Source organism: Podarcis melisellensis (genome assembly GCF_964234715.1).
Source record: "Podarcis melisellensis genome assembly, chromosome: 5".
In the NCBI taxonomy this organism is placed as follows: Eukaryota; Metazoa; Chordata; class Lepidosauria; order Squamata; family Lacertidae; genus Podarcis; species Podarcis melisellensis.
This window is the reverse complement of record NC_138537.1, coordinates 27,462,424-27,486,096: the sequence shown is the minus strand read 5'-3', so window position 1 is coordinate 27,486,096 and position 23,673 is coordinate 27,462,424. Positions and strand designations below refer to the sequence as shown.

The window sequence follows — 23,673 nt, the reverse complement described above, 5'->3', positions numbered from 1 at the left end:
TGAGCATGCATGCACCATGGGTTTTTCATTGATTTGATTGATTTCTTTTTAAACTCTGGAAAGCTTAAACTGCAGTTTATAGTGCAGCACAAACTACTGCTGTTCAGAAATATACTTCTTTTTTTAAAACAATACCCTGCCCCATTGTGTATGGATCTCTTTGCTCTTCTCTGGATTGTGGTCAAAGGCTTGTATCTGAAGATAAATTAATTGAATGGAGTTTGATGGAAGAAAAGTTTTCAGTTTTCTTCTGCTGCAGCCACCTGTACCCCATGAAAAGCCTCTCTGGAGGGTTGGGGTGGGGGAACTCCTCAGCAATTTTGGATGTGGCCAAAGTTGGCCAGCTCAGTTTGGGCTGGTTTCCCCCACCTCCTGTTTTGGCTAACTTCCCGCCCCATCTCTCATTTTGGAGGAGGGCCCCTGGCTCTCCAGTCAAGCATTTGTGGAAGTTCAGGTGGTTACAGGCAGACGAAGGGACAAGAAACTTTCTTTCCTTGACCTGTCTTAACTTAGGATGTAAGCAAATCGGATATATTCCAAAATTAAAAACTTTTCTTACTATATTGTAGTAGTTGATTTTTACATTTTTTAAATGTTGACTTAAATCCTTGAGTGCAATTTGAAATGCCTAATGATTGAAAATTATTGTTCATGGTAGAGAAGCGATTAGAACTTGTGGCTCAATAATTATTATTACTAAGCGGTATGTTGTCACTGTTGACAGCTACCTTTTCATGGAATAAATACTCGCCTGAAGAAAAGCGTTCTTCCTAGTGTCCTTGAAAGTAAAATGAAAATTGTATCCTGGTGGCTTCTCATCCAAGGAACCTGATTAAGATCAGGTTCTTAGGCACTCAACTTTCAGCAGTACTGAAGCATAAGCTGCCATACCGTTTCCTTCCGCCTCTGTTGTATTTTGATTGTTAGCATTTGTGTGTGTATGCACAACATTTTAAATTTTAATTGAGCTTAAGCAAAAGATTTTATCAAACAAAAAGTTTAATTTTGAGGAGAGTATTCTCCTGCAGCACAATTCTATGCATGTCTAATCAGAAGGAGGCCCCATTGAGTTCCAGTGGTCCTATTCCCTGATACGTGTGCATAGAATTGCATTATTATATTTAGAAACACAGTTTTTATTGCATTAGTTCTGATTCAGGCAAAAGTGAACAACAAACTGGAAAATAATATTGCATTTCTCTTTCTAATATAATTCAATGAGCCACAGGACCTACTACTACTTTATACTAGTTTTATTTTTGCCCATCATGGTGTTCAGAACACTGCTCCAAATTCTTAATTTGTATAAATCTTCTTAACTGTGCAGCAAAAATAATCTTCTCCATTTATTAATACCTTAGGTGGAGTGTAGTTTGTTTAGTGTTAGGTCTGAATCAATTTTTCTTTAACTGTGTTGTTGTTGTAGGAATTTGCTTGCGCTGATACATCGAATGATAGAGTTTGTGGTGCGTGAAGGACCTATGTTTGAAGCCATGATTATGAACAGAGAAATCAATAATCCAATGTTCAGGTGCTTATATTTTTCTATTTCTGTTCAGTGCTGTCTTTGTCTCATGTACCGTTGTTGTTGCTTCAGTGCTGCTGTGTGCAGTTATTCACAGGCATTTATGCAAACCCGACTACTTTGTAGGCATAGTTCTCACAAGCAGAAAATGAGGTTTCAAGTATTTGTGTAGTGCACCTTTTCAGACACAATTGACTATATTTCTTTAAAAAAATAAATGACAGCAGATAGGAAACTGACCTAACCTTTTCCTTGACATGTCAGTCTTGTGTCGTCTTCTTCTTCTTCTTCTTCTTCTTCTTCTTCTTCTTCTTCTTCTTCTTCTTCTTCTTCTCATCATCATCATCATCATCATCATCATTGAATTTGTATACTGCCCCTATACCTGTAGAATCTCAGGGCAGTTCACAACATAAAATTCCAGTATAAGAATCACAAAATACATATATGAAAATCTCCCCCCCCCCCGTTCTCTTATGATTGAATAGTGTTTCATGTGAATATTCACCTGCAGCCTGAAGTGGTACAGTGCAAATACTGGTATGCTACCAGATCTGCTGCTTGTAAGATCTAGGTCGTGATGATCTGAATGTTGCATAGATCAAAGAATGGTAGGGGTGTGGTATAGAGGTAGAAACTAGTTTTTTTCTGGTGTTCAAATGCGGCTTTTCCTTATGTTAGTGATCTCAATAGGGACATGCTCTGATTTCACACCCTGTGCTTTTTATTTAGGTTTTTATTTGAGAACCAGACTCCAGCCCATGTATACTACCGGTGGAAGCTTTATTCAATTCTACAGGTAAAAATACTTTTAACTGCAACTTCTAATATTACCTGTGATCGGCATACTGGTTGCTTTGACCATGGTTGTGTGTGTGTGGTTTTTTTAGGGTGAATCACCAACCAAATGGAGGACTGAAGACTTCCGTATGTTTAAAAATGGGTCATTTTGGAGGCCACCTCCTTTAAATCCGTATCTCCATGGGATGTCAGAAGAACAAGAGCCTGAAGCATTCGTAGAGGAACCTAGCAAGAAGGGTGCACTTAAGGAGGAGTAAGCATCTTTAAAGAACCTAATATGTCATCTTTTCACATAGACAAGTGATAGCTCATCTGCACTATTCCAATGTGTAGAGATAGGAGCCTACACAGAAATTCCAGTATGTGGAAGAGCTGGCCAACTTTTTTGAAAGCATCCTAACACAAAGTTTCTTAGAAGTAACTAATTTCTAAACATCCATGTTTCCCCTCCTGTTGAGTATGGGTGAAAATGATAAACTACTACTAAAATTCTCTCGTCTCAGTAAAAAAATGTATTGCAGATTGTTCTCAGTTACTTTGACTCTGAAATAGAATGTTCAATAAGGCTCATTTATAAATATACAGAAAAGGTGTTGCTAAGTTTTCTAAAAATTTGAAACTGGAATTTTAGACAGAGGGACAAGTTAGAGGAAATCCTGCGTGGGTTAACACCGCGTAAGAATGATATTGGAGATGCAATGGTTTTCTGTCTTAATAATGCTGAAGCTGCTGAAGAAATTGTAGACTGCATTGCTGAGTCACTATCCATCTTGAAGACTCCACTTCCTAAAAAGGTATGGTTGATTTCTCAACAGTTTTTATGTTTTATGTGTAAATTTGTGCATTGTTGATTGGCTGCAAAGCAATCAGTATCTATGTATATAGTAATAACCAACTGTGAAAGATGCTTTTTGCTTAATTAAAATTGTCTTCTGCCCTAGTTGTAAAGCTTTGTAATAGTCACATGTTAGTTTTGTGTTTTTCCTCTTTGATTAAAAATAAATTGCATAGGTATTTGCCTTTTGCAGATTGTGCCAACTGTTCATGAATCCCCCCCCCCAAGAAGTTGGACATTGAGTATTTTGGTGCTGAACTTTGGATAGTTTGGCATTTTGTAGCTGGAGTTTATATCGTGCACATTTGAACAGGCTTTATTTATTTATTTTTTAAAAACTGGTATGCTAGTCTCTTAAAATGGCAATTTCAACTGGATTTTCAAAGTTATTTGTGGAACAGTAATATTGGTAACACTTCTAATTTTTTTTTGCAGATTGCAAGATTATATTTGGTGTCGGATGTCTTGTACAATTCTTCTGCAAAGGTTGCCAATGCTTCATATTACAGAAAATTGTAAGTATCAACATTTTAAACTTTCAAGAAAAGTCAAAAACCTTTGTAGATTTTGAATTTTGCATGTGCTACCTTGTAGTACTGTCTGGCACCTTGACAAATCTGTAGGAGTACCAGTCTTTAAAAAAATATTTACACTTGATCAATTTGAAGCCAACTTAAAATTGTGTAACTTTCCTCTGTAGCATGCACTCATTGTTAAACTAGGATAATTTCTCTCTCTGTATGTGTGAATACAGTCATACTTCATGTTACGGACTCTTAAGGTTACGTTTTTTTGTGTTACGGACCGTGGGAAACCGGGAAGTACCGTAACAGGTTACTTCTGGGTTTCGCCACATGCACAGAAACGCTAAATCGTGCTTTGTGCATGCACAGAAGTGCTGAATCGTGCCTGCGCAGACGCGGCGCTTCAGGATGCGAACGCTGCGGGTTGCAGACGTGCCTCCGTCACAGGTTACGCCTGCAACCCGAGGTTCCACTGTATATACATGTGCTAGGTGTCTTGAAAGGCTGGGTTGGCCTATAGCAATAAATTTTGACAAATTGTAGTAACCTTTCTAAAGGTTTTGTTCGTGAAGCTAATTTTAGACCTATTCCTAAATGGGTGTGTTTAGGGCCTCTTCTGTATAATTAGAAATTTGGGCGCACATTTTTGTAGCTTAGATGCAAGTTGAATGACTTTCGCTGTGGCTTACTCAGTAATGCAAACTGTAATATATGAAAATGTTGTTTCAGTTTTGAGACAAAACTTTGCCAGATATACTCTGATCTGAATGCTACATACCGAACAATACAAGGCCATTTACAGTCTGAAAACTTTAAGGTATGTGTATGATTATTTATTGAATTTGTTTACTTCCATGCAGTGAGCAGTTTCAGGGTTGAAAACAGCCGTCCGTTGCGACTTAAAAGACTAACCAATTTATTATCATGCAAGCTTTTGTGGATCATAGACCACTTCAGCAGATGAATGAAGTGTAGCTGTGAATTGGCAAGCATATATATGCATGATGGGGGCAGGGCAACAGAGAGAAGAGATGGGAAATGTAGAGAACTGATTCAGAGGCAAATGAAGAATGAAACCACCACTAGCAGATAGTGATATTTATCTAAAAGCAGATTAGCTGCCGTGACCAATTTAACAAGGCCATAACACACACATCTTGCTATTGGTAAGCTAGTTAATTCAAGTAGTGTGGAACAATAATATCAGTTCTTGCCACAGGTGATAGAATTTATCAAGTGTTTCAATTCAGTGGTATCCCATGGAACTTTCTCTTAGAAGTTTATTTTTTATTTCCAATATTTATATATTACCTAAGAACAAAAGTCCTCTGGGTGATTTACAAGTAAAAATTAAAAGCATAAAATATGATAGGAAACTAACATCTTAACACACAGTAAAACCAGCCACGGAGAATGACATCAGTACAACAAATAGAAAGTAAAAAATAAAATAAAATACTCATGACTGAAAATGTCACCTGGCACCTTAAAAGACAGACCTCTCTGAGGGTGCCAACACTGGAAAGGCCCTCTCTAGTAGCCAGCCTCATTTGTTCCTTTATTGACATAAAAAATGAAATTATAAATATATAATGTAAATAATATAAAACAGCAAACATAAGTGTTAAATAAAAGCTGTTCTGCTTGGTGCCAAAAAATAATTAGTGCAAGCCTCTCTGGGGAGAAAATTGCATTAGGAACCTGCCCTTCAATAAATATACAACCTTTCATGTCAGAAACAAATGACTTTGTTTTTCACCAAGGCAAAGTTTGTGTATAGTTTGCTGTGAAAATAAAATCACAATTAAATATAAATAGTGCAGTCTCCATTCCATTGCTGTCTGCACCAAATATATTGGTTTTTATTGGCTTTACCCAAAAGGTTGTATCTGTCTTAAGTCATACTTGGAGTAGACCCATTGAAATCAGTGGACTGAAAGCAGACCCACTGAAATCCTTGTTAAGGACTAACTTGAGTATGACTTTGCTGGATGCCCCCCAAGTTTACTAAACACATCAAAACCGATATGAACACTCTGTGACGGGTGCAGTGCTAATTAGATAGGTGGCGTTGTGCTTTGTGTAATGTTCTTAAAGTACTTCTCAATACAAATGACTAGCATTGTTTACTACTTTTAGCAACGGGTAATGACATGCTTCAGAGCATGGGAAGACTGGGCGATTTATCCAGAACCATTTTTGATCAAACTGCAGAATATTTTCTTGGGGCTTGTAAATATTATTGAAGAAAAGGAAGTGGAGGTAAGTGTGAGATAAGACCATTATTGGTACTATTCGTTTGGAAGCAAACAAGAGAATCTGAAGCCTTACAGGTAAGGAAATCATAGCAGAGGTTTGTAGCTGGACTCTAGGGCATGAAGGCTTCTCTTGGTTCCCAAATGAATCTCTCCTTTCATTTGAAGTTGCATAAACACAGTTTTCCCCTAATGTGAATGTTAACATTGTCCATACCTTTGCCTTTGAACTAGCTCATTTACCAGTTACGTATTGGAAATTACTTGGAACCTGAAGCACGTGCATTGCCTCTTTATCAGTATTCAGGTGTGTGTTTGTGAGTGAGAGAGAATTTTAAAATACCTGAATGCTTGAGACCAGCCTCCATCTCTTCCATATTAGAGTTGGAATTAACAGAATGAAATACATGTTGTCTGTTAGAGCATTTGTCTCAAGAAGCTGGAATGTGTCTAAAAAGTTGTTAGAGCCAAGAATTTCTAACCTGTAGCTAATTCCTCACAGGTGCAAGGAGAAGCAGTTTTGAGAAACGTATAGTTGTTGAGAGTTGGTTGGTTTTGTAATTAGAGCAGAAGATACAAACAACTTAGGGCCTGGTTCACACGGAGGGTTGTTCTTGTCTTACGGCTCATGGTTTGTTTGGAGAGAAGCAAAGGAGCCTAAGTTTGACAAGAGGTCACAGTACAGTTTGTCTCCTCCCCTGCACAGTAGCAGCGAGGAAGGAGCAAAATGCCCATAGTTTCAGCAGTGTGTGTAAAGCATGGTTTATTTTAAGTACTATTTCATGTGAAGTGCAGGCCAGGCCAAAATTATTGGGTTATCCAAACCATAAACATGTACTACTCATGCCGGATGTCTTTTGTGAAGTAATTCAGGAAAGTAAGCAGGAGAGATTACATCGTTTGTATGTAGACTTAACTGCAGTGTAAATAAATGAACTACAGGAATATGAGAACTCAGCTATCTATTACCTGGTTTCTGAAGGAAAACATGGAAACTTGGAAAGTGTTTGCATGTGCTGAACTCTTTTATATTATTAAACACAAACATTGGTGTCCCCTTCCCCCCTCCCCCCACCCAAGAAATTGTGCACCTGCTACATTTATGGACCCTGAGGAAAATGTATTATATCTGTAACCAGGGTCTTACTTCTGGCATCTTCATGTATTGTGTGAATGGTAAACCGCTTTGCATACTTGACAGAGGTTTTTAATGTGTCGAGTAAATCCAGAAACTTCCTATATGTGCAGTTGTACAACGAACTGTGATGCTAGCATACTAGTGGTGCTAGTAGCATTCAGATGTGGAAAACAGTTATGCTGGAGGTTGAAAGACGGGGGGAATCAGACATATTGTGCAGATGCCCATGTCACATTGTATATCGGGTGCACACACTTCAGCCCACAAGGGAAAGTGCTGGATTTATGAATTGCCCCATAATAGGAGGTGAACCTAATAGCTCTGCACATTTTTGTGAGCTAAATGCATAAAATGTATCTGAAATGAAGCTGTAACAACTTGAGGAAAACACTGTGCATATAAAACTTACATTTGGTTTACAGGAAGTACCCGATGATCTCGATGGAGCTCCCATTGAGGAAGAGCTTGATGGTGCTCCTCTAGAAGATGTGGATGGAATTCCTATTGATGTTGCTCCAATTGATGATCTTGATGGAGTCCCTATTAAGACGCTTGATGATGACCTTGATGGTGTTCCCTGTAAGGAATACTAGATTTAGTGTACTTAGAAGCCTGCACTTTCTCACTGCAAAATGCACATTTAATTGAGGCCCCATTTTTTCTGGTACTTCGGCGTTTAAAATGCAGTGTTGCTGAGATTTGAGAACAGGTGTTTTTTTATTAGATATTTGGCTTCCATAGAATAATAGTAGAAAAATGGAAGATGTGAGATGTGTTGGTTATTACTATTCTGTCCATGTTCAATCATATATAAGCAAGATCTGTATTTTCATTACCTTGTTAGGCTATAAATCAACTTGGGGCAGAAACCCTTTTATTACAGGTTTATCTTGAATGCCTCCTAAAATTGATAGCTCCAGTGCAAAATGGTAACATAGCAGAAAGACTACAGCGACTCCTTTGCACAGGATAGCTCAAATGTTCCTAGATCCCACAGAGCTTTAGATCAGGCCTCTCATAATTTGTGCTCAGATTCTGGAATTGAGAGGGGCTTGAGTGCATGTCTCCCAGAATTATGATCTCTGTCTATGTCTTGGTCTTCTCTCTGACATACAAGTTTCCATATGCAGTAGGCTTTTATATGAAGTGAATCCTCTGCCTTTACTTTAAAATGGCATGGGCCTTAGAAGATTGCATTATGCGCCCTTCCTGGATATTCAGGTCTGCCATTCTAAAAGCACAAGGTCATATATATCCCATTGGAGGGATGCTTCTGAGTAAACATGCAGAGACTCGCTCCGCACATAATCTTTTACTTGCAGCAACGTATGCTGAAGCCTGCACCTTTTAAAATGGCTTATCTTTTTCAAGTGCCCTATATAAGAGAGAGCATACAAAGCAGGACTACTTTGGAAGGTTGGTCATTGCTATAATCTTTTATTCAACAGTGGATGCTTCTGAAGAGTCTAAAAAAAATGAGCCAATTTTCAAAGTTGCCCCTTCAAAGTGGGAAGCAGTAGATGAAGCTGCACTTGAAGCTCAAGGTTAGTGTCATATCTAGCTTCTGCCACTTTCGTTACGTACATTTCAGTTAAATGGGTTTTAGTTCAGCATTTCTTGCTAAATATTAATGAAGCAATACTTTAAATTCACTAGCAGACATCACAAGTGCTGCTCTTATTCTGGAACAGTGCCATTAAATAAAAAAGTTAGAAATTAACTGCTATGCAGCATAGCTACAAATACCTTTTTTAAAAATAAGATTTATATAATTTTATGTAACACTGGACAATGTTTTTGCATCCCCCCCTTTACTAGCGGTAACAACATCTAAATGGGAGCTTTTTGACCAGCATGAAGAATCTGAAGAGGAAGAAAATCAGAAGTAAGAATTAAGGTGTTCTGTATGTCTTTCCCCCTTTGCTGTGGCAACTCTGATCCTAAACATATTACACAATAACAAGGATCATTTCAAACATGCTATGGGGGTGTGAAATGTCTATGCTTCTGGAGTCCCATATTAGGGAAGAGATCAGCCTCCCATGGATAACTACAAAAGTTGTAACCTCATCCATTAATGCACATGTTTCCTTTAATTACTGGACTTTGGTAGCATATTAGACCAAAGAACTGTCTATTTGTCTATTCCTGCTTCCACACCCAGTGAAACTCTGTTCAATACCCCATGTGAGTTAGGCTCTGTGGAGTTATTTTAGATGGTAAAATCTCTTCTCCATTAGTATCTCAGATATAAATGATGTGGGTGCCAAAACAGCCTAGAGAAAAGGCAAGAGTGGATTCTTAGATATGTGGGAGATCCTTCAGGTTTTATGGGAAAAAATTAAAAAAAAGATATGCGGCTCCTATCCCAAATCCCAAACTGAATCTGACTGATTCAGGTCTGTCTGAGATTTGCCTGAAGTGGGTTGAGGCAGCCATGGGTTGGGTTCAACAAAGGGGAGGACAAAAGGAATGGGTTTTAAACCCTAATTAAATGTATGGTTGGGGTGGGGCAGAAGTAGATGCAAGCAAAGACTCTTGCCTGTCCTCCCTCCCATGGCTGCTGGCTGGCTGCATGTTTTAAACCCTACATACATATACATACATACATACATACACATATATATATATATATATATATATGCAGGTTTTGGTGTCCTCGGGTGTCTTCCCGTGTAAAAGTTGGGGTGTCTAGGCGACGTTTCGACGAGGTCTCACTCGTCATCTTCAGGCTGGTGCTTTCGGCTTCTTGTTACTGGAACAGAGCAGGATCTCAGTGTTTGAGTTCCTATAAATACTGTTGAGGGGGTGTGGTGTATAGCCTCCAATGTTCTGGGCAGAGAGGAAGTTCCCAGGCTAGTGTGCCTTTTCTTCTTTTGTTCCTTAATTACTTGAGGGATATCTTGAGTGATTTCTTGAGTGATATCCTGAGTACCACTTAGGTGGGTCATTAGGTGTGGATTAGTTGCTAAAGTCTTTGTGTCTTGACCTCTTGAACTTTGTGAAGAGTTTTTCTGAGAAGATGGCTGTACTGCACTTAGTTGTGCTCTGGCTTGGCTTCGTGTATAGGGGCGAGCTGTGGTTTTGTGGCCTGTGTCAGCCAGATCTGTGTAGGGATTGCAGGGGGGTGCAGCATCCGGAGGTGCCACCATGGTTTGGCTACTGGATGGTGTCTGTAATTTATCTGTGGAGAGGGTCTGGGTTTGGGTCTGGTGTGGTTGATTGGTGATGGCGTTCTGTGTGCCTCTGGATCTGGTGTCAGTTTTTGTGGGGAGGGCTAATTTCCAGATGTCTGGCAAGCGGGATGTGTCGTCACGCTTGTTCATGTTGTGAGGGTGTTTCTCTATCTCGATGGCTTCCATGATTATTCTCTTGTGGTGATGTTCCATGTTAAAGAGCAATTTGGAATCTGCAAAATTAATTTCGTGTCCTGTTTCTTTCATGTGTTGGAAAAGAGAGGAAGTTTTTTCTTCTTTTTTGACGGCATTCTTGTGTTCTGCGATACGTGCATTTATTCGTCTGTTTGTTTGTCCAATGTACGTGGCTGGGCAGACTTTGCAGGGTATTTCATAGACCCCTTGGTTTTCCAACTGGATTTTATCCTTGGGGTTTCTGAGGATATTGGCTATTTTTTGGTTGGTGCAAAAGGCTGTTTTGATATTGTGTTTATGGAGGATTTTGCTAATTTTATCTGTAGTGCCCTTGATATAAGGAAGGAGGGCCATGCCATTGTTTTCTTCTGTGTCTTGGTTTTTGGGGGGTGTTTCTTTTTGGATTAGCTTCGTAACCCTGTTTTGCTGGTATCCATTGGCAATTAACACATTTGAGAGATTCTGTAACTCAGTTGTCAAGTGGTCTTTGTCAGCCAGGCGTTTGGTTCTGGAGATGAGAGTCTTGGCTACGGAGTTTATTTGTGCAGGGTGGTGGTGTGATTGTGCATGTAAGTAGCGGTTGGTGTGTGTTTTTTTCCGGTAGATAGTGTGTCCTAGGGAGCCATCAGGTTTTTTGTAGATTAGGACGTCAAGGAAGGGAAGTTGGTTGTTGGCTTCTATTTCCATAGTGAATTGTATTTTGGGGTGTAGGCTGTTGAGATGTGTGAGGAAGCTATCCAGTTTTTCCTTCCCGTGTGGCCAAATTACAAAGGTGTCGTCAACATATCTGAGCCAAAGTTTGGGTTTGTGTTCTGACTTGTCTAAAGCATTGGTTTCAAAGTGTTCCATGTACAGGTTTGCGATGACCGGTGAGAGGGGTGATCCCATAGGTGCTCCTTCTATCTGTTTGTATCTTTGTCCATTGTGGATGAAGTACGTGTTGGTTAGGCAGTGGTTGGTCAGGTCCAAGATGTATTCGGGGGGATTGTATTTGTTTTGAATGGCTGTCAAGGCTTCATTAATGGGCACTTGTGGAACATCACCACAAGAGAATAATCATGGAAGCCATCGAGATAGAGAAACACCCTCACAACATGAACAAGCGTGACGACACATCCCGCTTGCCAGACATCTGGAAATTAGCCCTCCCCACAAAAACTGACACCAGATCCAGAGGCACACAGAACGCCATCACCAATCAACCACACCAGACCCAAACCCAGACCCTCTCCACAGATAAATTACAGACACCATCCAGTAGCCAAACCATGGTGGCACCTCCGGATGCTACACCCCCCTGCAATCCCTACACAGATCTGGCTGACACAGGCCACAAAACCACAGCTCGCCCCTATACACGAAGCCAAGCCAGAGCACAACTAAGTGCAGTACAGCCATCTTCTCAGAAAAACTCTTCACAAAGTTCAAGAGGTCAAGACACAAAGACTTTAGCAACTAATCCACACCTAATGACCCACCTAAGTGGTACTCAGGATATCACTCAAGAAATCACTCAAGATATCCCTCAAGTAATTAAGGAACAAAAGAAGAAAAGGCACACTAGCCTGGGAACTTCCTCTCTGCCCAGAACATTGGAGGCTATACACCACACCCCCTCAACAGTATTTATAGGAACTCAAACACTGAGATCCTGCTCTGTTCCAGTAACAAGAAGCCGAAAGCACCAGCCTGAAGATGACGAGTGAGACCTCGTCGAAACGTCGCCTAGACACCCCAACTTTTACACGGGAAGACACCCGAGGACACCAAAACCTGCATTCCTGTACCCGTGAAAATCTACGAAAGCATATATATATATATATATATATATATATATATATATATATATATATATATACGGCTATGCGAGGCCCCTATTTGAATTTGGGGTCAGATTGGGCCCAAATGATGCCCCAAACTGGCTCAGAGGGAGCTGAAGCAGCACTATCTCAGTAGTTGGCTGCATGGAGCCAAATTGGGGCACATGGTCGTCTTGTTGAATCCAGACACATCCTGGCTCAAGGAGAGGTGCTGCACTGGCTTTCCATAGACCTGGGCATCCTCATCAATGAAGCACTCCATGCATTGTTGGATCAGTCACTGTTGATTCATTGCTGGGTCAGTAACGGGGAAATCGGATGCAATTTGCACTGCTTTGGTTTCACGCAGAGATGTGTATCCCCTCCCATAGTTACTTTGAAACCAATCCAGCAATGATATACTGCAGCCACACTTCATTGTGCTCTATTATACCTGCATTATATTTCCTGTTCCTGGTCAAGCAAGTGACATTTATATGGAAGGCTGCTTCTGCTTGTGAAAGCGTGAATGAAGGGTTGAGAGGAAGCGTAAACAGATATAACCCATCCTCCCCGTTTTCCCTGTGCTGTTCTTCTCCTCAGTAATTTTTCTTTGCAGTCCACGCCTAGTATTTTAAATAAAAAGGATATTGTATAATAATAGTAAGAGGATGTTACAGAACAAAAATAGAAGCAAAGTATGCTGGCACATGTATCTGTGCTTGACTTTATGTAGTGACAAAATGCTCTATTGGAAAATGATAAACATAGCATATTTCCCCCAGAGAGAATTAATTCCTGTACTTCCGGTTTTTTTTAAAGCCAAGAGGAAGAAAGTGAAGATGAAGAGGACACCCAGAGTTCTAAATCAGAGGAGCATCACATGTACTCCAATCCAATCAGAGAAGAAATGTCAGATTCAAAATCTTCAAGCAAGTACTCAGAAATGAGTGAGGAAAAGCGTGCCAAACTCAGAGAAATTGAGGTGTGTGAGAAAAACATCGATAAAATTTATATTTATACTCTGACATGATGGATCAAGTGTAAAAATAACCAGTTTCCCTGTTTTCAAAATGTTCACTTGGATTTTAGGAGTGCTAATCAAATTTTATCATATTTAAGAATTACTTGTATTTGTACTATGGATATGTGAGGCTGGCACTGGGTCTTAATAGTTTTATTATTGAGAGATGTAACGTAAGGGAAACATAGGTACAAGCTGGAGGGCCCTCCTGGGCAAATTTTGGGGGAATGTGATGGGAGAAGAGGAAAAGGTTAAAATGCACAAGCAAAAAACTATTACACAGTTCGGCGGACATAATTAGGGCATTATTCAATCATAGCAAGTGTTGGGAAATAGATAGGGGAGAGCAGAAGAGGCAACAATTGAGCCATACACACGAGAAGCCTTGAACATTTTGAACTTTGAAGCCCATAATGTACTGAGCAAGTATATTTCTAAGCTACTTATTTTGCATAATTATTGGAGTTAATGCCTATGCTCTTTATTCAATCTTGATTTAAGGATGATTACTTTTACCTTACTTGGAAAGTCTAGGGTGCCCTCTGCTGGTGAGAAGAGTATAACTGTATTGCAAAATGAGATTGGTCCTTCAGGATTAATGGATTCTTATTCATGGATACTTATTTTAAGGATCGCTTTTCTAAATATGATCTCAAATATTTATTAGGAGTAGTAATGCCCAGTGAAAGTCATTAAATTGAGGTATAATAATCTCTAAATTTATTGTATGATCTCCATTAAGGTTTTAAGCTGCATTCATGCTTGAGAGTGAGGAACTCTGCATTAATTTTCATTTCATTTTTTGAGCAGTTGTGTTGAGATGTAATGCTTAACCATTCTTAAGCGTTATGTGAATGAGCCCCTTTCTTTTTTTCTCCTCCTGTGTAGTTGCTTTCTATTAATCACAGTTCAGGTTTACCTGTGGTTTAGGGTTCAGGCATAATCTTAAACGAGACCCACTACCTGCCGGTGTAGACATTACTAAGTTAGATGACCACTGGACTGACTTGATATAAGGTCACTTCCTGTGTTCCTAACTTGGCTTGTTTCAGTGGTAAAAGCTAACAACAGTTTGTCCCAGGATAAGGCTAAACTACAATTGGTTAAATAAAAGCAAGAATTTCAGATCTTGTCATGACTGTTGATAATTCCCAAACCTAAGGCTTATTCATGTAATGCCAAGTCATAATTTTCCTTTTATTGAACCTGATGAAGAGACTTCAGCCTCACTGATAATCTGAGGCATGGGGTGGGATTTTATTTATTTATTTATTAAACAGAATTTGTATACTGCTTAATGATAAATAAAACTTCTAAGTGATGTACAGTACAAAGAATATAAAATATACATTTAAATTGTAAATAAAAGTCAAAGCTTTAAAGGATCAAAACATAGTCAGTTTAAATTTCATTATAAACTAAAGGTACATATTAAAATACATGCCAGCTTTACATGTATTTTAATATTGTAATTCCACCAATTAATTGTTTTGAGAACTCGCCACTGAGGATAAATTTATGTGAATGTACCCTAGAGCCAAAACGAAGTAAATAAAAAGCCTAATCCAAATGTGTATGTTGTAACTTTGCCAAACTTGCAGGTAACTCTAGTACTGTGTTTGCATGTGTATTTTCACAGCTGAAGGTAATGAAGTTTCAAGATGAGTTGGAATCTGGAAAAAGACCCAAGAAGCCAGGCCAGAGTTTTTCAGAACAGGTTGAACACTACCGTGACAAACTGCTCCAAAGGGTAAGTAGTGCTACTGTTCTGGATTTTTAAATTTAGTTTAGATATGGATTTCTATTAATGTTACTGGAACCTGTTTTGACTATAATGCTAAGTTATTGTTTAGCATGATATACACAAGCAGCAGCACGTCTCAGGCTCAAATCCACTTGCAGTCTGGATCCAACCCATTGAATGGTACTGGCCTCACGTTACACTTGGCAATCTTAAAAATAGTTTTGGAGCAGTTAATAGTTTGCCTGTTTAGTGTTTTAGACTTATCCAGATAGATTATTTGATCTGTATAAGTGCATGATATCTAAAGTCATTTCTGTGGATGATAGGTGCTTTGTGGTACGGCTGCATTTAAAATTGAATATGAGCATACAGAAACTGACACAAGGCTTTATTACCTTTTAAAGCATATTAAAGTGATAGACTTGTGTAAACTAGACAAAATAATAAATAGCTTGGGATTTACTGCCCTGCAATAACTTCATGATATTTGTTGTTACTGTATCTATTTTTAAAGCGATTTAGCATCAAAACCTCAATTTTAAGGTTACTACGCTTAATGATTACATTGCCACATTTAGCTCGATACATTTTTTTTAGAAGTTAAGTGCTGAAGGTTTTGTAGCTTTGAGCTAAAGATATTTGAGAATGCAAAAGAATGTGATTAAGAAGACAAAGATGTTTCCGAACTTGTTGTAAAAGTGGCTACTTGATTTTGTTCTTGTAAATGTTTGACTGTACGGCAACGACTGTTGGTTAGTAGTAGAGCATATACAGAAGATCCCAGGTTCGTTCTCTTATATATCTAGGTAGTGCTGGAAATCGCATTTCTCCGAAACACAGGAGAATCATTGCCAGTCTGGGTAGATAGACAGCATTCAGCTAAATAGATCAGTGATCTAATGTGGAGTCATAGGAAGCTGCTTTAGACTGTTTCTTGTTCCCTCAGTGTCAAGCTTTGGCTCTGTTTTGTAGGGCGTAAAATGAATTAACATATACATCTTGCTGTATGATAAATTCTGAATTCTCTGAAGTGCCCAATTACTTTTAATCTAGGAGAAAGAAAAGGAGCTGGAGAGGGAAAGGGAAAGAGACAAGAAGGACAAAGAGAAATCTGAATCCAGATCAAAAGAGAAGAAAGAGAAAGAAGAATGTACACCAACAAGAAAAGACAGGTATATAATTTAAGAAGACTAGATAGAATGCAGCCTGATGAGTTTTCCCCTTCTTCCCCTGCATGCCCCCAAAATTTGCTCCAGGAGCTCCTCCAACCCTTCAGAGCCAATTTTGAGGGGGTGGGCTGCAGGGGAAAGGAAGGGAAGTTACATTCCGCAAGCAGAAGTCTCTTGCAACAGCAGAGCAGAAACTTTGGGGGCCACTCTGTTTTTGAATTGTTTTTCTGGTCACCTAAATTTGAGTGTCTGAGTTGGAAAATAATACTTTCAGTGGGATGTGAGTTATCATGTGTGTGTGCGTTTGTGTGTGTGTGTGTGTGTGAAGATAGTATTGCTTTTTCAACCTTGCCATTGTTTACCCTGCAATTTTACAATCAAGGATCTTGGCATTTAGAAGAAAATTATCATCCAGTCAACTGATAACAGTGACAATAAATGTGTACAGCCATTTTAAAAGCAATTGTTGCTTTTTTAAATGTTAAGCATGTCAGGATAAAATGGCAAACAAGGGTGCACACAAGTTACAATATCTGAAGAACAAGGCTATAGCTTAAAGCACTGGTGGGGAATCAATAGGCTGTGGGCCTATTTTGGCCCAGCAGGTGGCCTAATTTAACCTGCAAGGTTGTTTCCCCACAAGCCATGCACACCCAACCTATATGATGTCAGGTGTAGAGCAGCTAAAGGCGTGGCTGCAAAGGAATAATCAGGAAGGCTTTAAATGCTGTTTGGCACAGACTTCAGACCCTGCTGGATCAGCTACACGTTCGAGTTGCCAATCAGGAACACTGGAGTAAAGCTTATCCCTGCCAAAAGCAAATCTTGAATACAATGCCATTCAGTACTGGGAGCTGGAGTGTATTCAATCCCAGCAGGGCTTGAAGTCACTGCTGATTAATTCAAATATTAATCATTACTGATAAGCATCTGAAATAAATTTTACCATAGGTTTTCGGACAATCAGTTGCAGTTGTGTTTTTTTAAGGCGGTATAATTAAGTCCCAAGTTTTATTTAACCATGCAGTTTTGATGGGCAGCCTGATTGCCGCTGTAACTCCTATTGCTCTGGAAATGTGCACAAGGAGATTTTGAATATTTATGCATTTAATGTTCTGAAAGGAATGTCAAACTGCTTTAATATATTTGGTGAGGTGAGGGGCATCTTTGTATAGGTGCTCATATTTTCTCTTTTTTTTTTTTTGAAAAAGGAAAAGGCGACACAGCACATCACCCAGCCCGTCCCGCAGCTGTGGAAGCAGGCGAGCAAAATCACCGTCACCAAAATCGGAACGCTCAGAGCGATCTGAAAGATCCCACAAAGAAAGCTCACGCTCCAGGTCATCTCACAAGGATTCTCCCAGAGATGCCAGTAAAAAAGCTAAAAGGTAACGCTGTTCATTTCTAGAAATCCATTTTTGTTCAGTGTGACTCATCAGCTAAGTCACCATTTGGCTTGGCCTGTCGTCTGAACCTGGAATCCTTTGAATAAATAAATAGGAACAGTTATCTTTGTGTAATATTGTGGCGTTACAAAATTATTGGGTGACACATATGCAGTAAAAAGGTACAGGTAGTATTTTCTTGTCCACTTTTATACATACATGTTACAGGATAAAATTAATCTGTTTGGGGAAGAGTGTATCAGATCCAGCATTGTTCTGAACTGCTCTAAGAATGGGGTTGATCTTGGCAGGCAGAAGCCAAATAAACAATCTATTGACGTTAATACAATTTATTTTTAGGTCGCCGTCTGGCTCAAGGACACCCAAAAGATCAAGGAGGTCGCGCTCCAGGTCACCTAAAAAGTCAGGAAAAAAATCCAGATCTCAATCCCGCTCTCCACACAGATCCCACAAGAAGTCAAAGAAGAGCAAACACTGACAAACTCTTAATTTTTATGATGCTGTCACTTACTGGAAATGCGGTTTTGTTTTTGTGCCTGAAGAGTCTGTTTAAAAAAAACAACAACACAAAACAAAAAAAGCATTCCTAATATTTTTTTTGTGAATGCACGTGTATACTCATGAGTAACTGCATCAGTAGACCTGTCATTGTTTTATATTGTACAAAATACCTTCATTGTGGCTACTTCCCAGAATGAGATTTTGTGTTTAGAAACTTCATCTGAAATGTGTGTAACTGATCTGCTGGCAGTAGTGATATTTTGTTTTAGAATGTTGTGAGTTAGGAAAAAACCCCACCCACACACAATTGTTTTCCCCCCTCCCTCCCTTTTTTGTAGCTTTGACAACTTGAATTAGATTTCAAATAAAATCTGAAAAAAAAATGTAAAAAAATAATAATGGTGTTTTCTTGCCCCTCTGAAACGAGAGTTCTCTCCCCCAACCCCAGCCATAGTTTTCCATCATACAGAGCTGCCAATGCGAGCTTCTAGCAGAAATCTTTCATACGATGGTCAGGTTATAGAACTCTTCCGGGTATGTTGGGATCTATAACATGAATATTGTCACTTGGCAATACGTTTTACTTAATGCAGGAACATTTATGCAGTACAGATGTTCTTAAATGTTACGAGCTATTGCTTGAATTTCCAAGCATAGCCTGCAGGCACGTTGAGAACACTTATTCTCTCTCATCTTACAGCCTAGCAGCCAGAATGAGTCTGTTGATAGTTCTTTTCAGGGACATCAGGTCTGCTTCTTCCATACCTACTAAACAATGTGATTGTTTACTGGAGAGAGATTATCACTGTTGCAGCTACTTTCTATCTGTCTGGTGCTATAGATGCCTGAGCAACAAAGTACATAGGAAGGAAGGAAAGCAGGGCTTGTGGGTATTAGGAACCTCAAATGCAAACTTGGGCTTATGGCCTCTTCTCTTTGCTTGTAAACTCTTCCCTTTCGACACCATAAATCTCTCGAGTCATTCATAGTAGCAGGATCACATAATTGATTAGACTAGATTTGAACCAATGCACTAGGGCAGTTTTAGTACACATTTCTGGAAATGTGACTCTGGCAGACTTCCACTATTCAGTTTCTTCATGCATGCTCTTTTTCTCCCCTTTTACTCAGATGTGAAATTTGCTATTTCCGTCTGAAACGCACATATTTCATAGGAATGGTTTCAAGGCACATAGTTCTTCACTGAACATAAAATCCTTTCAGCTGGTATCTTCGGTGAAATGGTATTGAAGCCACAGTATTAAGTGTTTTAATTACTTTCCATGAATAGTGAAAAGAGAACAAATTATATTTCCCCCTTAAAACAAATACTGTCAGAATGATCAGAACTCTAAAATGCACATCATGAAGTGTCTTTATAAAGTGGATTTTATTCCAGAAGATGACCTTGTAAATGCATTTTTGTATTGAATTCCTCCTTTGGCTGTGAAAATTGTTGAAAGAGTAGCAGAAATTAGATTTTTTTAACTTGTATCTTTTTCTAATATACTTGTATTCCTTCCCCCTTCTCCTTCCCCAGTTTTGGATGCCCTTTTGTTTTAAACCTGTTTCCCCCCCCCTCTTTTGGCATTGATATAACATAGCACCTCCTCTGGGTCACTTAACTTTTTTTCCATGAAAGAAAAGTCACAAAGGTTCACTGTTTGTTTCCTGGAGGAGTGGGCAGATTGTAATAAAAATGCAAAGTTTAAAGGGATCTGGACTCCGGTGAAGTGTTTTTTGAAAAATCCATAATGACGTTTATAGACAGCTACGTGCTCTTTTATTCTATATATGGGATTTTAATGTGTTTGAGAGACAAAATTTGTATTCGTTAGAGGAATATGATGCAAAAATACCTAAAATACACATTTTGGGGGGGTTAGGACCCAGATTTCCTGTGTTGCTTGCACATTCTCATACAGGTGCTACTGATTTTTTCCATTCTTGCTACATCTCTTTATTCAAATATATAATTTTTTAAATTGTGTTTACATCCTGCCTTTCTTCCAAGGTGTATCCAAGCGGTATACAATTTAAAATGATGAAAATAAAAAGGTATGAAATGGCCAAACCCTCTGAAGCTAATAGAGGTCTCCTCGGCAGTGGTAAATTTTGAAGTGCCGGATCCGATTATGACAACCCCCATACCCAGGCCAGCTGCATTGTTCTCTAAAGAGCAGCAAGGACATGGGTAGTCAACGAATGGAGTTGGCAAAGGATGTTGCGCTGGCTGGTCTTTCGGAAGACTTGGTCTCATGTCCCTGATTACCCATGAAGTTCACCACATTACGTTGGGTCAGTTACCATCTGAGTTTACCCAAATAAAAGGGTTCATTAGATGCCTGATTAGACTTGCTTATGCTCCACCACATCACCACTCTTCAGGAGCAGATGGATGGTATGAGATCACTGACCTGGGATTCTCTTCAGCCTTCCGCTCAGTCTGTGTGGACCTCCGAGTAGTGCCAGCTAAAGTCTTGCTACACGCCACTTTAGTTTGAAAACGCAGAGACAATGAAAGCTTAGGAACAGTGTGATGTGAGCCGACAGGAGGAAGCTGGGGAGACAGAGATACATGGCTTTTAGGCACAAGAAGAACAGAAACCTCATGCAAAGTGATGGTGCAGAACCTCTCCATCTAGACTCAGGTTGTAGATATGTGTAAATAAACCATATATCATGAAGACACCACAGTCTCTGCTGTGTCCAAAAGAAAACAGACCCTAGGCAAAGCACATCTTGCAACCCTTGGAATCTCACATTGCTGGGGAGAGTGGTGTGGTGTGCGGTATTTTAGCAGAAGCTACTTCATTCCTGTTTCAAAGGTCTATTTTTGGCACGCTGCATTACAAATATGAGTATGTGGAAGTACAGCTCAGACTCAACTTTTTACAAAAATATGCCAACCACAACGTTCTGAGAGGTTGGCAAAGGTTAATATGTGTGCAGCTAAACGGAAGTTCAACAAGAGTGCTGTCTACATGCATCTTTAGATACAGTTTTAATGTGTAAAATACTGAAAGCATAAAGTACTGAAGAAGCTTCAAATACAAACACTGTCAGTGTTGGAAAAGGAAAAAGTCCTGACTTCCTTTGTCTCCTCAGCCTGGTCCTCGAACCCTTGTCAGCCTAAAAGAGTCCAAGAGAAGAGCGTCCTTGCAGAGTATGTTCTGCTTTTATTATTAAAGGTCTTTATCTGCAAAACGAACGACCAACTGTACACACATCTACACTACCAGCTTTCTCCAACCAACCCACCACCACACCAACATTGACCACTCTATATATACAGGTACAATTAGGTGAGAGGTTGCATGAGTCATTGTAGGTCGTCGACTCATGCTGACTTAGTTCTTTTAGCGTTAAAGAAACCGGCCAATTGTTAGCCGTGACAAACATGACCACCACCTGAATATGAGTGGGCAATTGAGTAGTGTCTTTATTGTTAATAGCTAAGCAAATTGCAAGGCGAAACTTATAACCAGGTGGAGGGCAAATCAATTTGTTTTTATACTGGCTCTTTACCTGCAAGCGTTTGTCTTGGATTTGCCTCTTCTCTCCAACTTCTGATTTCAGCGAAGTTTATTAGCAATGATAGGCTTTCAAACAGTCGTCTTAGCTTGGACGACAATTATGGTTTTGTAAAGAATGAAAAGAATCTCCTTTGATAATGCTCATCTTCTACATACACGAAGCTTGTCTTTTTTATTAATGTCATAAAAGGGGGGGGGGGATTTGACATCTTTTTCATGCCTAGGATATGCATTTACTGTGGGGGAAGAGTGGTGTCTAAATTTAGGAGAAAACCTCTGAAAATCTATTGCAAGGAGGGTGTTTGCATTTAAAAGCTTGGGGTGGTGAAAGAGAGGAACTTGGAAGCATGGTAGCAGAGTGATTGGTTCTCACAAACCGCCAAATGATTCATAGTTTGGTATGCCGCTTCCACTATGCTCTATCCAATTACCGTACTTTATACCCCGTGAATAAGATGACCCCCTATTTTTTTGGGGGGGGGGATTGCCAAAAATCGCTCAACCACCTGACTGACTCTGCCAATTGCATGCATTACGGAGCCTACATTCGTCTGCCCGCTTGCCACCATCAACCGCCAATCACCCACCCAATTGCCACAGCAGCAGCCAATCGACAGCAGTCCTTGCTGCACCTACCAATCACCCGCCCAATCCAAGATGGCAATCTCTTGCTCGCGGCAGCAACCCATCGTCTTATACACGGTATGCTACGGTACTTCCTGGTTTAAAACCCCACACATACATTAAGTAAAATATAAACATCAACAACCGACTACACGCCAATCACCAAGGCCCCCTCCACCTCTTTCCCCCTTTTCTTCCTAATGTACCACTAATGTCTCAACAAATGAAACTGATCTGTAGAAAATGTAACTTGGAAAAATAGACATTGCACATACTTTTGTAAACCAAGAAATCTGTAATAAAAAATACGTTAAAAATAAAAAAAAACCTATGTTTTGCTGTTTTCCCAACACACCAGGACTGCACACCAAGCTCAAATCTTGATTTGCAGGACATGGATGACAGTTTTGGATATGTAATGAGATGGATCCAGAGACACGGACAGAAGAGGATGGCAGAAGTGGACTTTTGTGCCTTTGATCCCTTTGGGAGGGGGGGTGACTTTTTTTTGGTGGTGTGAGTCAATTCCAAACGTAGATGGATGTTCCTGGATACTTACCCTGGTTACCAAAAGGCATTTGTGCCTTTTGGCCTATTATAAAATTTTCTGTGGCCTACCTATCTCATTCTTTTCAAAGCTCAGAGGACAGCATGGGGCACAAATTTGTTTTGCAGCCTTCCGCTAAACGTGCAATACTATGAAATATTGCACAAATTGATACGTTAACCATTAACTGTTGAACATAACTCCTTAAGTTATCTAACAATCTGAGAAACACATTGGCTCTCCTTACTGCATATATACCATTTAGCTAGGAAATGTAATTAGTTACCTCTGTGAATGGAAGCAGGAGACCAGCTTTCAGGAGAAATTCCATTGGTATTTGGTGTGGTAGAACCACTCACGTGTGAAGGGAAATGCATGTGTCTCTCAATGGGCCGTCAATACATTTCATGGAGAACCAATCAATGAGCAGTTTCCTGGCACATACCTCTGGGTTGTTTGGGGGACACATACCTCTGGGTTGTTTGGGGGACACATACCTGGCACATACCTCTGGGTTGTTTGGGGGACAAACACTCATGAGAAATATCTGGCTGCATTGTAAAGTGCGAAACAGTGTTAAATATGTAATAAGCAATTAAGGGATGCTAGAGTTTTTTGGGATGGGAAACATGCATGTGTCTGCACCCAGGGCTAGGCATTTTTTTTTTTAAATTACTCATGCATCTCAGATGACAGCTCATTGCCAATATTAGTTATGCAGGCATGCCACTTTTACTTTAATTTCTTTTGTTGCTAGGGGGAGAAGATATTTTTCTTTAACTCCATTTGGTCTTCCATAAGGATGCACTCATTATTCCAGAGGCCTTGATGCTCCCTGCACTTCCATATGCTGCTTTCTATTTAGGCTATATTG

The 23,673-nt window shown here is 39.6% G+C and overlaps 1 protein-coding gene and 1 long non-coding RNA gene across 6 annotated transcripts in view; one reads left to right on the top strand and one right to left on the bottom strand.

The window, feature by feature from the left end:
• U2SURP (U2 snRNP associated SURP domain containing) overlaps positions 1 to 19,809 on the top strand; it is a 38,259-nt gene extending 18,450 nt beyond the window's left edge. For all 5 annotated transcript variants that reach the window (XM_081912258.1, XM_081912257.1, XM_081912256.1 and 2 more), the window contains 15 exons: positions 1,427 to 1,531; positions 2,258 to 2,324; positions 2,416 to 2,579; positions 2,958 to 3,120; positions 3,597 to 3,676; positions 4,415 to 4,502; positions 5,825 to 5,947; positions 7,501 to 7,657; positions 8,527 to 8,622; positions 8,897 to 8,963; positions 13,071 to 13,233; positions 14,912 to 15,022; positions 16,070 to 16,188; positions 17,397 to 17,573; positions 17,931 to 19,809. In XM_081912258.1, coding sequence (XP_081768384.1) covers positions 1,427 to 1,531; positions 2,258 to 2,324; positions 2,416 to 2,579; positions 2,958 to 3,120; positions 3,597 to 3,676; positions 4,415 to 4,502; positions 5,825 to 5,947; positions 7,501 to 7,657; positions 8,527 to 8,622; positions 8,897 to 8,963; positions 13,071 to 13,233; positions 14,912 to 15,022; positions 16,070 to 16,188; positions 17,397 to 17,573; positions 17,931 to 18,069 — 1,819 coding nt within the window. In that variant the 3' untranslated portion in view covers positions 18,070 to 19,809. The remainder of the gene's footprint in view (positions 1 to 1,426; positions 1,532 to 2,257; positions 2,325 to 2,415; positions 2,580 to 2,957; positions 3,121 to 3,596; positions 3,677 to 4,414; positions 4,503 to 5,824; positions 5,948 to 7,500; positions 7,658 to 8,526; positions 8,623 to 8,896; positions 8,964 to 13,070; positions 13,234 to 14,911; positions 15,023 to 16,069; positions 16,189 to 17,396; positions 17,574 to 17,930) is intronic.
• Positions 19,810 to 19,992: 183 nt separating this feature from the next.
• LOC309370479 lies at positions 19,993 to 23,232 on the bottom strand. The gene is made up of 3 exons (XR_014168590.1): positions 23,086 to 23,232; positions 21,151 to 21,714; positions 19,993 to 20,652 (listed from the first exon to the last, which is right to left on the bottom strand). It is a non-coding gene; the product is annotated as an uncharacterized lncRNA (long non-coding RNA).
• Between the last annotated feature and the right edge of the window lie 441 nt (positions 23,233 to 23,673).